The sequence below is a fragment of the Mus caroli genome, unplaced genomic scaffold, assembly GCF_978045245.1.
Source record: "Mus caroli unplaced genomic scaffold, Mus_caroli_1 scaffold_10, whole genome shotgun sequence".
NCBI classification, from domain to species: domain Eukaryota; kingdom Metazoa; phylum Chordata; class Mammalia; order Rodentia; family Muridae; genus Mus; species Mus caroli.
In genome coordinates, this window is record NW_028227265.1 from 102,795,299 (window position 1) to 102,817,267 (window position 21,969).

Consider the following 21,969-nt stretch of genomic DNA (forward strand, 5'->3'; position numbering starts at 1 on the left):
AGCAATTGAACTCCATTGTCACCTAAATTTCCAGGACACCACCTGACACACTTTAGTGTCCACAGGCACACCTTCCAGGTACACATTTGCGGATTGTGGTGGTTTAGATGTGAATGTCCCACCCCCCCACCCCAACCTAAACACCACCTCCCCAAACCCCAACCCCACCCCCCCGCCATGAGCTCATATATTTGAATGCTTCCTCATCAGGGAATGGCACAACTTGGAAAGGATTGGGATGTGTGGCTTTGTTGGTGGGAGTGTGTCACTGAGGGTGGACATTGAGGTTTCAAAAGCCCATGATGGACCTAAGTGTGTGATCTCTCACCCTCCCTCTCTTCTCCCGACCTGAAGGTCTCTTCCTGCAGATCCGGACATAGCTCTTCACTACTGCTGAAGCACTGTGCCTGCCATGCTGGCTGTCATAACAGACCATGCTTCTGTAGCTGTAAGCAAGCTCCAGCCAAGCGCTCTCCTTTATAAAGAGCTGCCGTGCCCACGGTGGCTCTCACAGCAATAGGACAGTGACTAAGACACTAGCACACTCTTTTCCAGTCTCCACATCCTTCCATCTGTCCCTACTCTGTTAACCTTGTCCTGTTTCTGTGTGTACACTTAGTCAGGCTTCCTGGGGTTAACGTTTTTCTCAGGTGATTGTTTTAGGTTCTCCAGGATGAAGGCATTGGATGTAGGGAAGACTTGGCACACATTTCTTAAAGGAGGCAGGAATCTTCTGCAGGTCACTTACTGAATCTCACCCTGCCTGAGACACCGTTCAAGTGGCAAAACAGACTTCTCTGTTGGTCTTGTCTCTGGCCTTTCCTCCAGTTCCCTAAACGTCACACTAAAAGATACCAGGAAGGAGGAGGTACCAGCTGGAATGTCTGGCAATCTGGGAGACAAAGGAGCCAATAGCTCCTTAGGTGGACAACTACCAGTTCAGGTCCCTACACTGCATCCAGGTTAACTAGGCACATTACCCAAGATTATTTTTCCCCTCCTTGCTGCAATTTCTAAGAGTGTGCCCTCTGTGCGTTCATTATCATGTGACGCAGCATGTGGAAACAAGAAATAGATGGACAGCATCACTCACATGCAATCGCTCTCCACTTTCTACTTTGTTTGGATTTTTGGTTTTTGGAGACAGGGTGTAGAGCTCTGTATAGTCCTGGTGTCCTGGAATTCACTCTAGATCAGGATCGCCTCAAACTCAGAAATTCGCCTGCCTCTGCCTCCCAACTACTGGGATTAAAGGCATGCACCACCACGCCCGGCTTCTGCTTCTTTTTAGAGACAGGATCATTCACTGAAACTGAAGCATGCCCACTGAGGTAAACTGGACAGGCTGCAAGCTCTTCTCTGTCACACAGAAGCTGATATCAGAGTGCTATGGATTGCTGCCTCACGATTGCACAGCCAAAGCTAGCATCCCAGCCTCGAAAACCCCAAGACTGTTCCCCTCTGACTCCTACATCAGCACAGCCATTCTCTACTGACCACCAGGCTGGGCCTCTTCACTGATTCTTATAAAGCTTCTTACCTCCAATATTTACCCCAGCAAGCCTGTTCTCGGGGACCCTAAAGCACAGGCCACTCGGGGTCCAGGAAGGACCTGGAATCACAAGGGCCAGCTATGATGATGCTTAAACCTGTTTCCATCCCTTCAGAGGACAGGTCAAGCCAGCCTCCAGGCAGTGGACAATCACAAATGCTTGCTTTGATTTCCTCTCCATTAGGCTTCATAACTTGGGAGCACACGCTATACCTTAAATCTTCTTTGCGTTTCTGGTTCTTGGCCCCTGTCTACAGCGGCCCAGTTAGCTCTTCAAATGCAAACAGTGCTTCAGGTCACAGCAGAACAGGCATGCCAAGCAGATGGGTTTAAGAGGGCACCTCTGCTAACCATTGAGATGCCAGCACATGGGGGTGTCAAGACGAACAAAGCAGGCTCGTCTCTCCAAAACTTTTCTTCCTGGAGAACAAGGACTGGGTTGCAGAGCTTTGCCACCACACAGCACCCAGCAACAATTATAGCTGTGGGGATCAGGCCTTCCTCTGAAGGGTACATTTCTCAGTGGGTAAAGCTGCTAACTTCTCCACTGTGTTATGGCTCCTGATCTACCAGGGAAGTGCATGCCGACCCTAAGAAAATGAGAACAGCCCTAAGATTACATACACTGGTGACCAAGACCTCTACTGAGATGCCAGGGCAATGAGATGCTTTCATTGAGAAGCTGACAGGAAATGTTGACCTAATCTCTCATTTAACCTAAATGAAATTTTCCTGTGGTGGTATCCCCTCAACAGTCTCCTAATCTCACACTCAGAGGAGGCTATGCTGTGTGTATGCAACCAACACAGCAAAGCGCTACATCCTTTCCTGTATTTCCACATGGACTCTGCTTCCTTTGGCAAGGACTGTGGAGAAGGCAAATTAAAGATCTGGCCTCTGAGGCCTGCCGCTCACCCAATGTCAAGCTAATGAAACACTATGATCCCAAACCTACAAAGGGCACTGCCTCCTGATTAGCCGCTGTCTCTGGATCCAGGGGACCCACCCCTCAGAAGGTCCTGTCATGAGACACCTACCACACCAGACTCAGTCCAGCAGTCCAGACAAATAAAAGTCGCTCTCTTTCTTTAACAACTGGTAAGTCACATTCATACACAAAAGTACCTGCAGTGTCCCTAAAGGGATCTGAGACACCCCACCCTTAGTCACCTTGGCTCCCCAAGACCATCTGACCTTTGTAACACTGGGTATCTGCCTCCTCTCATTCCCAACTATAACATTTCCTCCAAGCTCCACCCTCTGTCCCCCACCACTCACCCCACATGGACCACTGGGAACCAATCCTATGCAATTGACTTCATGCTACCTTTTTTAATGGGTACATGGTACACCTCAGTAAAATCCTTACCATTATCTATTATCTCCTCTGCATCCCCCACAGCAGCACACACAGAGATGACTGACAAAGACTGTTCTCATGTGGACCGATGGCTCTACACTGGCCCAGGCTCAGGAGAAAGGTGACCATCTCACCAGACAAAGGTAACACTTGCTGCTACTAAAAATAATTACAGAGCAGCAGCGCTCTGGCCCAGGCCCATAGAGGTCTAGCTTCTCTTCAGCCAGACTTCAGCTGTAAAGTGACAGTAAGGCATGCTCTGCTGACCCAGAGGGCTGGTATAACAAGCACATATGATAATGTAGAGGGGACTGGAGAGATGCCTCAACAGTTAAGAGCCACCAACTGCTCTTCTGAAGGTCGGACTTGAAATCCCAGCAACCACATAGTGGCTCAGAACCATCTGTAATGGGACCTGACGCCCTCTTCTGGTGCGTCTGAAGACAGCTACAGTGTACTTAACATATAATAATAAATAAATCTTCCCAGTGAGTAGAGGTCCTGAGGTCAGTTCCCAGCAAACACGTGATGACTCACAACAATCTATACAGATAGATGATAGATAGATATGGATAGAAAGATAGATAGATAGATAGATAGATAGATAGATAGATAGATAGATAGATAGATAGATAGATATAAATAGATGATAGATAGGTGATAGATAGATAGATTACTCATATACATAAAATAAATTTTAAAAAAATACTGTACAGAGAAAACACACCATAAGCACTGGACAGAGAATAGTAACTGTGTCGTCATTTCAAGTGGAAAACAGTTCAGACAGGGCCCAGCTGTGGGCAGGCCTAGGGTAAATGTGGCTTTTATTTCCTGTCAGGGAAAGAAGTAAAAGTGTGGCTTTCCCAGGTAACCCAACCTAAGAAAAGGTGGGTGTGCTCCAGAGGCTGGGGCTAGGATTGCCAGATCATTCTGACAGACTCCTCTGAATCCACTCGCTGGAGCTCCATGCAGGGAGGGTGTGAGTGAGAGTCATTCCCCTGCAGTAGCAGCTCTGTATAGACAGAGGCACAAGGAGGTATGTGCTGGTGTTCACAAAATGGAAGGCAGAGCTGGCGCCCTGAGTGAGGAGCAGGACTGGGTGGCCGACCCACACCCAGTGTCTGCCTGGTATGAGGCCTGACTGCAGTGGCAGCTCTCTTCCCAAGGGCCCTGGGGCCCCAGAAGCATCATTGCGTCCGATGGCTGGTCCCTTAAATGTCCATCTCAAACTGTGACTCTTCACCTGTGGGGAGAGGAGACAGACAGACAATAAACAAGTGGCAAATGGAAGCGCTCTGGTCTTAGGAGGCCAGAGAGAAGGTGTGGTCTTTTGTTATTCTCACAGGTCAAGTGGAAGGAGCATGCTGAGGAAGAGAAACAGGAGAAGTTGACTGGGCTTGGGAATCAGCTTCCTCAGGAGGGCAGTGACAGTGCTCAATTTCCCATGAATCCGATTTTTAATACGTGGTCCAAGGGGTGGAGCTTTGTGTCTTATGTCCAGTTAAGAAAATTCAGAAGTACACCCACACCACCACCACTACTGCCACCTAACTCTATGGGGCAACCAAGCCGCTCCTCAGGGTTGAGAGCTAAATACCATCAGAAACTAGGAGCGGGGGTAGGTGTGCCAGCAAGGGTAAATGACAGCCTTCAGTTAACAGTAACAACGTCATCCTCTGTCATCTTTGGTTTGAGGTGGGAAGGTAAAGGTGAGAGTTCTGTGCAAAGATTGGGGAATCCCTCCACCCTTGAACACGCGGCAGGGACCCACACGTGTAGCTTGGCAACCTCTTGTCACATGGCTCTCCTCAGGCAGTCAAATCCGCCTTCCTATTGCTATTCACTTTCTCCATGTCCATCTCAGTGTAACAAAGTAAATATTGTTTATCTTGGGCTGCTGGACTCCTGGGGTAATTAGAAATCCCAGGGGCTGGAGACATGGCTCAGCGGTTCAGAGCACTGACTGCTCTTCTGAAGGTCCTGACTTCAAATCCCTGCAACCACATGGTGGCTCACAACCATTAGTAATGAGATCTGATGCCCTCTTCTGGAGTGTCTGAAGACAGCTACAGGAATCACATCTTACAGGGCCATGGGGTGTGTCATCAGCTCCCTGTCTGAGACTGGAGCTCTGCCTTCAGGGTCGAGAGTCAGAGGTGGAACAAGAGACCAAGAGTATGTGAACATGCTTGTGCAGCCCAGTCCCACAGTGGAGAGCTCAGGTGTTCTGCCACTACAACTTGCTCCCACTGGCCGGCAGGGCGGCTGTTTTGATTGTTTTCAGGAGGAGGGGGAACCAGGAAGGACCTAGATATAAATGTCAAAGCTTCCATGACAATAGGAGGCATTGTCTGCCTGTCTATGTCCACAATCCATTTAATGACCAGTAAACCTGCCAGGAGGAACCCAGGTTTATTGTTTTTATCTTGCAGACATGTAATTTCCTAGAGGGGAAGGAAGTACACTGCAGGTCTTTGATAAGTTGTCTCCTTGCATCAAGGACACAGCGATAGCTGCTGGGTTCCAAGAGTGGTACTTTGTGAGCGATGATACAGGGAGACTGGGCTAATGGAAGGTTCTGGAGAAAGCCACTGTCATTTTAGATCTCCTCCTAATTACCTGATGCATGAGATCTTTGAGTTCCGAGTTCCTTGGAGCTTTGTAGACCCTCCACCAAAGAGAGTCCCACTTCCCACCCGTCCCCCACCCTCTTGGCTCTCCATAGCTGCTCCTCAAAAGGTGGACAGTCACCATCACCCTCTCCCTGAAATGTGGAATCCGTGAGAACAGACAATCCACCTTCCAGTTCAAGACCCGGACAGGACTCACCGCCTGCCCGATTATCTTCCGGGCTGCTGGGCAGGTGGCTCTGGCTGGCTTGCATGGGAGGCTCATCACTGGTAGGGCTAGTGACCCCAGGAATGGCTGGCAGGTCCTTTGGGGGTGTTTTGGCTACAGGTGAGTTCCGACACTCCATCAAGAATTTCCGGTCATAGATGATCCTGGTTCCTGGTGGGGAAGGTGTAATAAGGGATCCGGTAAGACTTCCTGGAACCCTAAGCCTGTTGTGTTTCCCACTTCCTGTGAAGGAGTGGCCACAGCAGATGCAGCAGGGTCCTTTATAGAATCTAGACTAAAGGGGAATAAGGCTGACCGAGGGACCTGGCCAACCTGACCACATCCCTGCTCCACTGCCTAACCCCCAACACCACTTGGGGAGCCCCCTCCCCCAGGGAGGTGTTTGTTGCCCACTAAGATGCATCTTTGTTTTCTCGGAGCTCTGAACACCCTATGCTATAGTCCCTCAACCTCTCACCCTCAGTTCTCCTTGTCAATTACACAGGACAAGCACAGCACACAGAAAAGGTGGTCACCCTGTCACCGCATCATCCCATCCTACAGAACTCCGGTAGGTCGACCATCTACACAACAGAAAGACAGTGGGTCCCTCTCTGCAGAGGAGACTTTCTTCCTACCGGGTCTTCGCATAAACAGGAAACGTTCTATCCAATCCAAAAAGGACTTAGGCTGAGCCCTTTTCCAAACCTCACTACATCGGACTGCCTGCATCACCCTTTAAGGGCTGGCATGAAATGAACGCCAGTCCCATTCGTCCCAACCTCCTACAACATTTTTATCTTATGCCCAGGGTGAGGGTCAGACTCAGTGACCTCTTCTCTAGCAGTAAACCACACTCAGGACCCTCCACCTAGACAGCCGCCTGAACACCACCATATAAAGGAGCGATTCCCAAGGTAGGGAGGGAGCAAGAACGTTGAGGGAGACCCATTCAGGTGACAGTGAGCAGATGAACTTATCCGCAGGTCCCCCACCCCGGGGCCTCTAACACAGAGCAGCATTGGTGATCTATTTTTAACCCCTCACTAGCACTTACTGAAGGCTTTCTTCCCAACAAACCTCAAGCCTTAGGCCCCAAGCCTCCAGCAGACAATGGCAGCCAGCTGGAATTTTAAAACCGCCTTTGCCTTTCTATTTATAGCTATCCCTTCGCAGATGACAAATAACTCTGGTTTCTCAAACGCAACGGCAGTTTCTTTTTTATAGAGAGACTATACAGCATTAACTACATATTATATAATGTTCTATACCACACCTACTGAAAATAAATTAAGGGCTGGCTGGATGGCTCGGCTGGCAAAGGTACCTACCTGCCACCAAGCCTGGGGCCCTGAGTTCACAACCGGAAACCTGCGTGGTAGGAGAGAATCAGTTCTCACACGATGTCTTCTGGCCACCATACACAAGATGTGGTATGCATGCCCCCACACCTATACCTATTCTTATTCATATATTCTCTCTTTCTCTCTCCCTTCCCCCACTCCTTCTCCCTCCCTCTCAATAAGTATATAAATAAATCAGCCGGGTGGTGGTGGAGCACACCTTTAATCCCAGCACTTGGGAGGCAGAGGCAAGAGGATGGAGGATTTCTGAGTTCGAGGCCAGCCTGGTCTACAAAATGAGTCCAGGACAGACAGGGCTATACAGAGAAACCCTGTCTCAAAAAAAAAAAAACCAAAAATAAATAAATAAGTCTTGGGGTTAGGACAGAATTGCTGACAGCTTCTGAAATGTCACTGTCACTGTCTTCTATTTATTTATTTAAACGAAAGGTTTTCCTGGAGCTGATGATGGTTTTGTACTACCTGGGAGGATGACCTACGAAAACTTTCCATTGTAAATAAGTGCATAGTAAAGCAGAATTAAAAGAATAGATAGCTATCGAGAGCTGGGTAGGCAGACAGGTCAGACAAACAGTATTAAACCAGCCAAACATTCAGCAGAGAAGGACTCTAAGGCAGCCAGCTGGAGTCAATGGTCCCCTCGGGGCAAGGCTTCAAACAGATGAGCCTAGCCAACAGGAAATGCACGTCATCCAGCTGTAGGTCCACAGCATCCGGCAGAATCTGAGTAAGGGAAACCGAGGCAGGCAGCTGGAGCCCCAACTGAGCGAGGGTCTATCCTCAGCTAATCTGCGCTGCAAATGCCCTTAGCCACTCCCACAGCTGCGTGTGCCTCCCCAGGGTCCTACGCAGGGTCTTTCTATCTGGAGCTTGCCATGTAGATCAAGCTTCCGACTGAGGCACTTCTATAGCGTGGCACAAACAATAAGGACCCTGGTTGTCAGTGGTTCCCCCCTCTAGCTGTTCTCAAGGGCATTTTCACCCTGTTGTTATGCCCTCTCTCTTCCCTCTGGTCACACAGGGGCCAGACACTGAGATAACCACACTTGGGTCTGAAGCGGGAGGTGGGGCCGTAACTCTGTGCATACAGCCAGCTTATCAGTCATCCCAAACAGCGCAAAACAATTTACCAACATAATGCACATCACAGATGTGTTATAAAAACAAAACACCAACCAACTGAAAAATGACTATGCCCTGTATCCTATGGTTTGAGACATTCAGCCGGGACACTATTCTTCGTCTTAGTATGCAAACTGGCTTTTGTCAGTTAATAGACAGTCAAATTATATGTATGCCCCCCAAAAAATGTTTTTTTAAATAAATTTATAATTTTATCAGTGAATGTTTGATATGCATACCTACTTTATATACCTACATACCTTGGATTATATAAAAACTCATGCTAGATAGAAGAGGTCAACAAAAAAGGTTTAAGAGGTCCTGCTGGCCAGGTGTGGTGCCACTACCCAGCACTCAGGAGGCAGAGGCAGGAGGATCTGAGTTCGAGGCCAGCGTGGTCTACATAGCAATTTCCAGAATAGACGGGGCTAAATAAGAGAGGCGCTATTTCCAAAAAATATGTAGGACCCTGGGAAGGCGCAGCTGTGGCAGTGCCTGAGATCATTTGCAGGGAGGATTAACTGAGGATAGACCATGTTCAATGCAGGTAGCACCATCTCACTGTTTAGAAGCCAGCAACTCCCTCCTCTCTGCTTCCTGCCCACCCTAAAGTCAAGACCCACCTCTAACACAAGCTCCTGCCGCCATGATGTTCTGACCAAGCAATGAATCAACTGACTGTGGACTGAACTGACAAGTCGGGAGCCAAAATAAACATTCCGCCTTCAAGTTTCCCTGTCAGGGATCCGGTCAGTGGAGAAAAGAAGGTACAAAATAAATAAACATATAAATAATGTTGAGGTAGGTAGTAAACACACACACCGTGAATCACAGATCAGTTGTGGAGCTGGAATCGAGAGCCTACTGGGTGCTAAGGTGAAAGTTCCAAGTTCAGATTTGAACTGCCTGTGGACCAACGTTCTTTCTCGCTGACTCTTGACAGACAATTGTCTCATTTGCCAGCTCTACTCTATGGACAAGGTACTACTTCCTCTACCTGTGCCTCAGTGGTCTCTCCAAGGCCTCAAATGGGCCTGCTCATTTATTTTATCATGGCAACTTCATCAACCTCTGGTGTGCATCAGAACTGTGGCCCTGGGCTGGTGAGATGGCTCAGCGGTTAAGAGCAGCACTGACTGCTCTTCCGAAGGTCCTGAGTTCAAATCCCAGCAACCACATGGTAGCTCACAACCACCCATAACGAAATCTGATACCCTCTTCTGGACTATCTGAGGACAGCTACCGTGTACTTACATATAATAAATAAATCTTTAAAAAAAAGAGCTGTGGCCCTCCCAAGGGACCTCTGCACAAACGCTAACAATTATTCTGTCCCGTCAAGGTTTAAGGTGACCAGCTGCCACCAGTTGCTCAGTCCCACCCACAGCAGGACCCAATTCCAAGGCCAAAGTGGGGACTCTTCAGAAGTAAGGTAAGCAACCAAGAAAGAGACTTGGGGTGTGCAAACGGGCATCCTCCATCTCTCTCAGACACACAGAATATGGGAACCATCATGAATTGAGGTATGCCTGGTAGCCTTTGGAACTTTTAATTCCTGGGATGCACGAAGTCTAGATCAGTGTTTACTCCCGAGGGAGGCGTGGTTTAACACTGGTGCCAGTTTTCCTGGACACACTAGTGAGGACACATTCCCCCAAAGATCTAGTTTTCTCACCTGCCAACCAAGGGTGTTACCCTAGGCTCGAGGACACTATATTTAAAGCACTGGCCATCACCACCTATTTTTAGGATCCTTAATGTGCAAACCAAATGGGACTTTGTGCACAAGTCCTGGACTCAAACCGGGAATCACCTACCTAAAAAACTCAATTTCTGGGTCCCAGCTCTTTCTGAGCCACAGGAAGAAGGTAAGAAAAGACTCACACCCCAAAGGAGTATCATCAAGACTAAATAAGCCCGGCGTGGTGGCGCACACCTTTAATCCCAACACTTGGGAGGCAGAGGCAGGAAGATTTCTGAGTTCTAGGCCAGCCTGGTCTACAGAGTGAGTTCCAGGACAGCCAGGGCTACACAGAGAAACCCTGTCTCGGGGGAAAAAAAAAAGACTATAAATAAATAACACATACTAATGTTCCCAAGGCTAGAGTTATCATTCCATGGAGGAACATCTTCCTTACGTTACATGCACAAGGCTTTGGGGATCAAAAAATAAATAAATGGGGCTGGCAAGATGGCTCAGTGGTTAAGAGCGCCGACTGCTCTTCCGAAGGTCTGGAGTTCAAATCCCAGCAACCACATGGTGGCTCACAACCATCTGTAATGAAATCTGATGCCCTCTTCTGGAGTATCTGAGGACAGCTACAGTGTACTTACATATAATAAATAAATAAATCTAAAATAAATAAATAAATAAACAAACATAAGCCAGCCATGGTGGTATATGCCTCTCTAATACAAGTGCTCCGTAGATAGAGCCAATTGGATCTCTGTAAGTTCAAGGCCAGTCCCCTACAGAGTCAGTTCCGAGACAGCCAGGGCTATGTAGAGACACCGTTTCATAAGTAGACAGGCATAGAGATAGTAGACACAAGGATGGAAGGATGGATAGAGACAGACAGACAGACAAAGACACAAACACACACAGATGATATACAGATGGATGGATGGATAGATAGATGGCCAGTCTCAAGCAAGCAGAGTAAACTTATCAGAAAGAAGACTTTTATGAAGGAACAGGAAGAGAGGCACGGTGATGCACACCTATACTCTCAGCACGTGGGAAGAGGAGGCAGGAGGATCAACAATGTCATTCTTCCCTACAGTGACTTTTCATGGCCAGCTTTAGCTAAATAATAATAATAATAAGTAAAATAAAGCAAAACAAAAAAAATAGCAAACCAGATAACGCTATCTCTGGGGGTCTTATGAAGCTACCAGACACCAACTGTGGGCAATCTGTCGGGGGCAACAAGCCACTCTTCTTCCCTAAGAGGCTCTGACAAGAGCAAGGCTTTTTACAGAGACTTTAGAACAAAATGGCTGAAATCATTCTAAGGCTGGCCCAGCGTCTCCCCCTTTGCAGACCTCTCCCCAAATGCTTCAGAATGCACCAGTGCAGAGTGTGGGTGCCACAAGCCAGTACCAAGGAGGAGGACCCTGCTCTCCAGGTGTCTCCCGAAACACAGCAAGGGCTAGTCCAGAAGGAGCGAGTGGGAGCTGTTATGGACTGTACTGTGTTCCTTCAAACTCGTGTGTGTTGAAGCCTAAATCCCAGCACCTCACAATATGGTGTCTTTATAGAGAAGGTCAATATGAACCGTTTAGAGTGGATCCTGATCTGGTGTCACCAGAGTATCCTCAGGATGTATATGTATGCATAGAATGTATATGTATGCATAGGATGTATATGTATGCATAGGATATATGTGTATGCATAGACCCACAGACGAAAGACCGTAAGCTGGCTCTCTTGCCTTCTTGCTCTGGCTCTGTCCTCTCGCCCCTCCCGCTCTGTCCCCATTCCCCTCCCCCCTCTCGCTCCACGTGCTCATGGCCGGCCACTGCTCACTCCCTCTCTGCCTTTCTCTGTCTCTACTACCCTCTAAACTACCCGCCCCATGCCCTGAATAAACTCTATTCTATACTATAAAAAGGAGGAAGAGGAGGAGAAGGACGACGACGACAAGGACCATAAGCTGACAAGAGAGAAGATAGGCAAGCTAGGAAGAGAGGCCTCAGAAAGAACCAATCTCACTCTGGTCTTGAACCTCCAATTACCAAACAGTAAGAAAATAGGTTTTGCCGCTTAAGCTAGTATTAAAGCAGTATTTTCTTTTTTTTTTTTTTAGATTTATTTATTTATTATTATATGTAAGTACACTGTAGCTGTCTTCAGACGCACCAGAAGAGGACGTCAGATCTCATTACGGATGGTTGTGAGCCACCATGTGGTTGCTGGGATTTGAACTCCAGACCTTCGGAAGAGCAGTCGGGTGCTCTTACCCACTGAGCCATCTCGCCAGCCCTAAAGCAGTATTTTCGTATGGCACCTGTAGCAAACTAAGATAGACTGGCCGGGTTTTCCCTTTTCTGGTGCTTGGGATTAAACCCAGGTTCCATACACACTCCACTGAGCGACAACTCCAGTCCAAACACACATTCTCTTCAAGTAGGAAGACCGCTCTGATCATTTCTTGGAGTGTTTTGTGACAAGGTCTCGTGTGAGCCCACCCGGTCCACCCTCAAATGCAATGTGTAGCTAAGGCTGTCTCAGTTACTTCTCTATTGTTGTGATAAGACACCACCACTAAGACAACTTACAAAATGAAGCATTTAACGTGGGGCTTAAGAGTCCATGACCCACTTGGGAGGCAGAGGCAGGAGGATTTCTGAGTTCGAGGCCAGCCTGGTCTACAGAGTGAGTGCCAGGACAGCCAGGGCTACACAGAGAAACCCTGTCTCGAAAAACCAAAAACCAAAAAAAAAAAAAAAAAGAGACCATGACCATCGTGGCGGGTAGCATGGCATCAGGCAGGCAGGCATGGTGCTGAGTGGAGTCATAGCTGTTAGCTTTCATATTCATCTACACGTATGAGACAGAGAGAGCTAACAGGGAGTGGCGTGGACATTTTCCTTTTCCTTTTCTTGAAACCTCAAAGCCCATCCCAATGCCACACCTCCTCCAACAAGGCCACACCTCCTAATCCTTCCCAAACAGTGCCACCGAATGGAGATAGAGCATTCAAATACATGCATCTCTGGGAGCCATTCTCAAAGCACCCACATTGGCCTTGAACATCTGATCCTCCTGTTGACGAACTCCTCATTCCCAGATTACTGACATCATAAACATGTGCCCCTGCAGCCAGCTACCTTCACACTGTACACTACCAGCCGAAGCTCTAAACGGACTGTGCCTCTATTCTCATCCTCATTCTGGGCTGCCTGGCACACCTGACTCAAGCCAATTGCTAGTGCCCAGAAAACCCAGGCCTTCCAAGTGACAATGAGAGGAGTGTGTTGGACAGTAAGCATAAGCCCTGCAAAGCAATGGCCCTAAAGCCTGCCGTTCAGAAGAAGCAGGAAAAAAAAAAAATCAAACAAAACAAAAAAACATACAACAAACAAACAACAACAACAAAAACCAGTGAGTGGTTCACACACTTGAGAAGTTAGCAGTATAGCAGTAGATTGATCAGGACTTTAAGGTCATCCTCAAATGTTTTGAGATCCTGTCTCAAAACAAAGAAGGCCACCCCATCTTCCTCTCACCCCAACTTGAAGCTGGACTGCCCCCTAAGAACACACGAATACTTTTAAAGCTCCCAAGCCTCTGCCCTGGGCTAACAGAGAAGTTCAAGCTAAACTAAATGATTTGAGCCCCAAGAGGGGAGAGCTCCCAGCCTCCCACCAGGGGCCAGCAAGTGATAGACTCACATGTGGATAAGGCCACCTTGGACCTTGCAGCCCAGGGCAATCCAGCTGCAGCCTTGAGTCAACTCTGCCAAAATCAGCAAAGGACAGACGTGAGCAATAAACCGTTGTTTGTTATCAAGTCTGGTGATGGCTTGTTAAAGGCTAGTGGCAACCTGGTACAGCCATCTCCACCCTGGAGTTCTCAGGGGAGACCCAAGCCTCAGGAAGGAACCTACATATCCTAAGAGGATGCTTCACTCTGGTTCCTTGTAGGCCCCCTTCATCTTCATCTCTTCCCTAGTGCTAAAGATCAGCCCAGGGCATCCCACACACTAGCAGGGCACTGTGCCACTAAGCCACACTCAGCATGACTCGTCACCTTCTGAACACCGGACCTGGCCTTAGGTCCTGGGGTCACAACGTCTGCTCTGGAAGAACATCCTAACCCGAGAAACGAGCACGCCAACAGACTCGTGGCTATGATTCACCACAGAGAAAGACAGCTGAGGTAAGACTCCTCGCTCGGGCCAGAAAGTAACGGATGTTTTTGTTTGTTTGCCTGAACATATGGGGATCCATATGCAGAAATGATCGCTGGGGGGGGGGGGGGGAGCGACAAAAAACAAAAACCGGTCGCATTAAGCAATCCTCATTTTCAATATTGCTACTCCCTTCTAACTCGTTTTCGTGAACATCAAATGAAGGCTCATTTGGAAAAATGCTTCAGTGTTTTGTACCACTAAGTGAAATGAAATCAGCACCATGCTATCTGCCTCCCTTCACCTGAGTCGGTAATGACTTTTGCTGATAATGGTGGGTGAGAGTCCAGCTCACCTTGTAAATAATGACTACCTGCCACTTTGGGGGGGATCCTGGAAAGAAAAAGGCAACCTCTGAAGGTCACCAAAATCTAGAGGATCGCCTCCTCAGACTGCCATGGATCATGGAGACAAGTTCTGTGGCCCTGGGGCCCACGTACAAAACCACAAATGGAAATCACTATGGATAGGGCTGGAGAGATGGCTCAGTGGTTAAGAGCACTGACTCTTCCAGGGGTCCTGAGTTCAAATCCCAGCAACCACATGGTGGCTCACAACCATCTGTAATGGGATCTGACGCCCTCTTCTGATGTGTCTGAAGACAGCAACAGTGCACTCATATAATTAATCTTTTAAAGAAAAATCACTATGGGTTATAGAACTGAAGGGCAGGGGGCGTCTATGGAATCGCTGCATTCTATAGATGTGCCCCTGGTTCTTAGAATCATGTCTCCCCTCAGCTTCACTGAACTATTAAGTAAAACTGGCAAATAAAAATCTCACGCACTTAAGCAAGATGCCACATGCCTATTATCCCAGCCCTCAGGAGGCTGAGACAGGAGATCACCAGTATTGAGGCTAATACAGTAAGATCCTATCTTAAAGAAGAGGAGGAGCCGGGCGTGGTGGCGCACGCCTTTAATCCCAGCACTCGGGAGGCAGAGGCAGGCGGATTTCTGAGTTCGAGGCCAGCCTGGTCTACAAAGTGAGTGCCAGGACAGCCAGGGCTACACAGAGAAACCCTGTCTCGAAAAACCAAAAAAAAAAAAAAAAAGAAGAGGAGGAGAGGAGGAAGAGAGAAAAAGGAAAGAGGAGAGGGAGACATAGAGAGAGAAGAAAGGAGGCAGAAGCACCTAGTCAGAGTACACAGAATGTGATGATCTGCTGTCACACTAGGAAATGTAAAATAAATCCCACAATCAGAGCAACCAGCCTATGTCTCTCGGATGTCTGGCTGCGTGCGGAAGGATATGGCTACAGTTGCCCTTAGCTGATTTCTAGTAAACACTGCAGAGTTAATTATAGCCGCTGATGAGTACAGCTCTGGAATTTATCCCTCTCATAACTGAAAGTCTGTGCCAAACCTCTAGTCCCCTAACTCCCAACATAGCCACTCTCTCTTACACCTGATAGTCAACCTCCAGCCTCTGCCACTCCTCCCCCTCCCTTCTTTGTGATGTCAGATCCTCTTGCAGAGTTCCCCTTCACTGAGCTCCCCCTCTGAGCCTCTAGGCTTTTATTTTAATTTAGGGAGAAGTTCCTGTGGAAGCCAGGAAAGGCCACCCCTTCAGCTAGAATGATGGTGGAATGATGGCGGACAGGTCGAGGGGCTAAAGAACAGACCTTTCCAAGTGCAGCAAGCACTTTTTTTTTTTTTTTTACTGTTTCGGTTTTTTGTTTTGCACTACCACGCCTGGCTAGCAAGCACGTTTTAACCAGCGGAACCATCTCTTAAGCCCCATGCTTGTATCCCACAGTCAGCTGTATTGTCACCTGAATCCCAACCTTCCAAGTCACACTATCTTCCTAGTTGCAGGGCATGCCTTAAATAAAAACCAAGAGGCTTCAAAGGTAGTTTGGAGTGCTCTACCCAACCCCCTTCCAATTCAGTCGTATGTCCTGGAACCTAATGTATATTGTTTCAAACACTTTAAAAGGAAGCTCGGGTGTATCCAAGCTCTCTCATTCGGCCCTTAATACTATCCTCAGCTGTAACTTCTTCCCTCTGTGTGACTAAGACCTCGGGACATCAAGTCACCAGCATCAGCATCCAGCCCACCTCCCCTCTTCCCAGCACTGACGGAGTTAAACACTTGGCAGCCACCTCAAGGTCAGCTTCCCAGACAGAGACATTTTTTTTAATTTCTCTGATAGGGTCTCACTATGTAGGTCTCACTGACCTTGAACTTACTATGTAGACTGTAGACCAGGCTGGCTTCAAACTCACAAAGATTCTCCTGTCTCTGCACCATTACATTCAACTTTACCCCTTACAAAACAGTGTCATTTACACCTGCCACCCTACCTGCCTGCCTGATTATTAATTAACCTTACCCAGGGTACTATGAGGTATGACCACCCAAACAACTTCTGTAGGTTTAGAAGTCAAACATCCATCCTTGGTGGGTGTTCACTAGATCCTGTTTATGACATTGCTAGCAATCTTTTTTTTTTTAATTTATTTTATGTATGTGAATACACTGTCACTGTCTTCAGACACATCAGAAGGGGACATCAGATCCCATTACAGATGGTTGCGAGCCACCATGTGGTTGCTGGGAATTGAACTCAGGACCTTTGGAAGAGCAGTCAGTGCTCTTAACCGCTGAGCCACCTCTCCAGCCCCCCATTGCTAGCAATCTTAAAGACGCCCAGGTTCAAATATTCTTGTGGGACACTCCCTTCAGAAATGTCCTAGGTTACCAAAGGGTTAATGACCACCGACCAGAGTCCCAGGAATGGAGATGGTTCAGGCCACCTGTTGTGTCCTGGTCTCCAGAGGCAGCTACTTCAAAGCCATCCTCAGCTGAAGTGGCTTCCTGTAGTATTTCTTCATGTAGAGCTTACAGCCCCTTACAGGTCAAGTTACATGCCAAGGAGTATAGAAAGCTTAAGTTCGGGGCTGGTGAGATGGCTCAGTGGGTAAGAGCACCCGACTGCTCTTCCAAAGGTCCAGAGTTCAAATCCCAGCAACCACATGGTGGCTCACAACCATCCGCAACGAGATCTGGCGCCCTCTTCTGGAGTGGAGTGTCTGAAGACAGCTACAGTGTACTTACATATAATAAATAAATCTTTTTAAAAAAAAAAAAAAAAAAAAGAAAGCTTAAGTTCAAGAAATGTCAACCTGGCCGGGCGTGGTGGCGCACACCTTTAATCCCAGCACTTGGGAGGCAGAGGCAGGCGGATTTCTGAGTTCAAGGCCAGCCTGGTCTACAGAGTGAGTTCCAGGACAGCCAGGACTACACAGAGAAACCCTGTCTCGAAAAACCAAAAAAAGAAAAAAAAAAAAAAAAAAGAAATGTCAACCTGACTTTATGACTGGATATGAGATCTACTTTGCCAGACTCCTAAAGATCTGGAAAGGCAAGGAAAAAAGCCGTGTGTGTGTGTGTGTGTGTGTGTGTGTGTGTGTGTGTACATATATGTGTGTGTGTATATATATATATATATATATATGTGTGTGTGTGTGTGTATGTGTGTGTATACATATATGTGTATGTGTACACACACACACATATGGGCTTTGTTTGTGTGTTGTTTATCCCTTTCCCCTGTAACTCCTGAGTACTCAAAATGGAATGTGAGCCAATCAAACATATAATGGTTAGGCAAATGACTCAGTCCTGATTCAAGCTCATGGGCTTTATATGCCTAGAGATCCAGAGGACAGAGTAAATCTCAGGGTGATTCACTTGACCTTGATCTCCCAGCTGGCCCCTGATACATGTAAGAAAATTCAAAAGTTAGATGGATTTGCAGAGAATAGATGAGAGCAAAGAGGAATAGCCCAAAGGGTATTCAACAGCTGTTAACCCCGGAATTACCAACACTCGGGAAGCTGAGGCAGGAGGATCTCTGTGTAGCCCTGGCTCTCCTGTAACTCACCCTGTAGACCTCTGCACTCGGATTCCATGTTTCATTGGGGGGCTAAGTGATGAGAAACATTCTGGAGCAAATGGGTCAAGCTTCTGCCCTTTAGCAGAGGCGACCTGGAATGAATGGCCTTTGGGAAAAGATCCCACTCCTTAACTGGCTTTGGCAGAAACATGCAAGTCTTTCCTCGAGCTATGGACTGTGTGACACACAAACAACAACAACAGCAACAAAAATCTGACAAGGGCCAGCTGGCTTCGGGGACCTGACACTGCTTCCTTTCAGTTAAAGCAAAGGCTACACTATAAGGAAACCCCTTCCTCTTCAAAGACAATGGGAACTACCTGGTCTGCCAACAGACACTTCGCAGACCACAGTGAGAAGTGGATCAGAGTTCATTATAAACAGTACTGGCTATTGCTACCCAGCTAACCTGTTCATCCAGAAAGGGAGGGGCAAGCGAGCCTTTAGGTCTGTCTCGGTGCCTATAAAAAATAAAAATAAAAAAATACACCCAGATTCACACCTCGCCTAAAAGGACTCAACTCTCTGTGAAACTTTGTGCTCAACACAAAGTTCTGCGAAAAGACAAAGGGGCAACAGCGTGGACTAAAAAGAGGCCAGCGAGGTTGAAGAACTCCAGTAACGGGAGGCCAGAAGCCTGCAGAGAACTTTTCCTTGGGCCGTTTCTAATCAGAGGAAGACGGTTTTCTCCTCCTACCCTGTTTGCTACTTCTTGCTGAGTGTAGGAACTCAGCATGACAATGCATAACAGACACGTGCTCAAGCAGCGAGGCCTTGGTGCTGTGTCCTGAAGATCACAGAACCCAGTGGACACTGACTAAGCTCCAAGATCCCTTCATCGGTGCCTTGGTTCTGGGATCTGGCTGTGCTCCCTGGTGCAGGGACAGCTGCCCGAGAAAATAGGCATGTGGCCCGGCTGCGCCAGCAGTAGCCCAAGGTTCATCACGGCGCCAGGATTCCTCTTGTTTTTGAGTTGTAAGAGGAGTAGTTGGGGGAGGAGACCGGGGAGGGGAGAAGCGCAAAAGTGGGTGGGAGCGGCGCGAGGATTGGGAGGGAAGTAGTGAGCCACGAGGATTTCATCATGCAAACGGGCGGGTAGGTTTCATCAGCGTCTATACTGGGGCTCCAGGGCAAGCTGGGAATGCCTAGTTCCCGGAGGCCGGCCCCCACCCGCGCCAACTCAGCTTCCTCTTCCTCATCCTCCGCCACTTGGGCCAATTCAGCGCTGTGCCCTGCCCCCCCCCCCCAGGCCCGAGGAACGTGTTGTTCTGCACTACACCAGACGCCGCCCCTGCAGGAACCTCTCTCTTAACACAAGCCACAGGTGGCAGAGAAGCACCCTCAGCGTCCTGCCTCCATTAATGAGCGAGTGTCCAAAGCAAAAAGAGGGTTGCCTCCGGAAAAGTTAAAAAAAAAAAAAAAAGTGTGCAGGCGTCACTTATTCCAAGGGAGATCAACTAAACTTAATCTCCAGGCCAGCCTCTTTTCCTGATCTTGTCCCACCCCAAACTGCCCTGACACCCACAGAGGTTGCCCTTAAGCACATGGTGGTCCTGGCAGAGTGCCTATCTGTATGCTCAGGGAACTCTGTCGTATCTCCCCGGAAAAGACTAATAATGCAGGCAGTTTGCAGCCGGGTTCCAGACCACGCTCCACCACACCCAGAAGGCGAGCAACCGAGACGGTGACCCTTCTGCTTTCCCGACGCCCCTCGTCCGTTCTGGCCAGCTACCGAACCCCTCGAATGCCGCCCTCCCCGTCGCACGTGAGACTCCGGATCCCGACGTATCCTCCAGCCCCCCGAGGTCGCCCGGGACCCCGGCCAGCGCCTACCTCCCGGGGTGGTGCTGAAGAGCGTGCCGCCCGGGGTGGTGCTGTAGTCCCCAGGCGGGAGCTGCACGCCGTCGCCGAGGGCTACGCGGCGAGTGGGGATGGCCCGGCTGGGAGTCTGGCTGCAGCTGCTGCCCGCCGACATGTCTCCTGCACGCCGCCCACGACCCTCCAGCAACCCCGCGGCACCTCGGCCCAGCTCTTCTCGTGCCCGGCCCGCCCCTTCCGCCTGGGCTCCACGCCCCCTGAGACTTGCGGTCCGCCCGGCCCCACCCAGCCCCAGCCCGCTGCCTGCAAGTGGTTCCCCAGCTGCTGACCTAGGCAGCTTCTGTCCTCTCCAGTGCAGGAACCCCAGTGCTGGCCCCTTGGGTTCCCTGGTTCCTCCCCGATACTCTGGGAAAATCTAGGTAGGGATGACGGTGGCGGAACTCTCCGATTTGGTGGCAGCGCACCAGACCGCCTGCTTTCTATATTAGGACGTGACCTCTCGATCCCAGGCTGATCCTCAGAGAAGAAAGGGTGGGCTGATCCTTCGCCGTTCTTAACGTTTCTACAGCTTTTACGGTGCCCTAGGAGTCAGAGCAGTGGCTGCACAGCGCACATTCCTGGACTTGAAAGGAGTAGTGGAAGAGTAAGAGGGAACTAGCCAGCCAGCTAGGAACCGAATATAAATCTGATGAGGAATGGGCAGGATAGAAGCTCTGCGCACTGTGGGCTGGGAAGGATTAGACTTAACCGGTCAAAGATCCGCATAGTACTTGGATTGGGTTCCACTCCAGCACTTTGTCTGGTAGTCACTAGGGAGGGAAGGGAAAATGCATGTCCAATCGGTTAGAGTGTCTGTGTCAATCAATCTCCATATGGTAGGAAATGCCTATAATCCCGGCAGTGAGGAGGCTGAAGCCCTAGGAGGATCCCAAGTTGACAGCCTAGGGAGGGCCAGAACCCTGTTCTCACTGATGAACGGGCTGGCCTGAGAGAACACACTGGGCCACCTTCCTCCCTTTGGGAGAAGCATGTTGAAAGGAGTTTTGCTTTTTGCCTTGTTTGGTTGTTCTAGAGGCCCCAGATTTCCTGGAACTACGATTTCAGGGAAGGGCCTGTTTATAAAGTCCAACATCCAAGTTCAGCATTCAAGTGGTACACACTTGTCCCAGCAATGAAGAGACTGAAGCAGGAGGATTCTAGCCTGTGCTACCCAGCAAAACCCTGTCTCAGACACAAAAAGAAGAGGGAGGGAGGGAGGGAGAGAGAGAGAGAGAGAGAAAGGAAGGAAGGAGGCTTAAGCTGGGCATACTAGCTCAGAGAAACTGAGACAGGAGGATTACAGAAAAGCTGAGGGCAGACATGGTTATGGCGTGTTTGACACACAGCCTGGGGCAGACATGTTAAGACCCTGTCTTAAACCGTGAAAGAGAGAGAAAAAAACACGGGGAAGGGGAAGCTTGGAACACAGCTCACTTGGTAGACAGTTTACCACGTATACACTAAGTCCACGGTTAAATCCGAAGCATCAACATAAAGACTGAATGTGGTGGCACTTTGTAAGCTTGTAATCCCAGAACTCGGGAAGTGAAGGTTGGGGAATCAGGAGTTCAGGGCCATCCTTGGCTATTTATCTATAGATAAGACCCTGTCTCAGTTTTAAAAAGGAGTGGGGTGGAAGGGAGTCTTAAGGGCTACAAAGGAACTAAAAGACTAGAGATCTCTAAACATGGGACCTCTTGGCTCAGAAGTCCCATAGTTCCTTGTACAGAGGTAGCTACTGTGATGGTTTGAATAAGAATGCCCCCCCCCATACATTTGTATCTTTGACCATCCCAGAGTGGTACTACTGGAGAAGGATTAGGAGGTGTGGTTGTTAAAGGAAAGGTATCCATGGGGATGGGTTTTGAGGTTTCAAAAGTCCAAGCCAGAGCTGGGCGTGGTGATGCACGCCTTTAATCCCAGCACTTGGGAGGCAGTGGCAGGTGGATTTCTGAGTTCGAGGCCAGCCTGGTCTACAAAGTGAGTTCCAGGACAGCCAGGGCTATACAGAGAAACCCTGTCTCGGGGGGAAAAAAAAAATGTCCAAGCCAAGCCCAG

At 48.8% G+C, this 21,969-nt stretch overlaps 1 protein-coding gene across 1 annotated transcript; it reads right to left on the reverse strand.

Annotated features, from left to right (window-relative positions):
- Positions 1-3,693: 3,693 nt before the first annotated feature.
- Eif4ebp1 (eukaryotic translation initiation factor 4E binding protein 1) lies at positions 3,694-20,107 on the reverse strand. The gene is made up of 3 exons (XM_021170402.3): positions 19,888-20,107; positions 5,745-5,924; positions 3,694-4,158 (listed from the first exon to the last, which is right to left on the reverse strand). The coding sequence occupies exons 1-3, from the start codon at positions 20,027-20,029 to the stop codon at positions 4,127-4,129; spliced, it is 354 nt and encodes a 117-aa protein (XP_021026061.2). The 5' UTR covers positions 20,030-20,107; the 3' UTR covers positions 3,694-4,126.
- Positions 20,108-21,969: the final 1,862 nt, after the last annotated feature.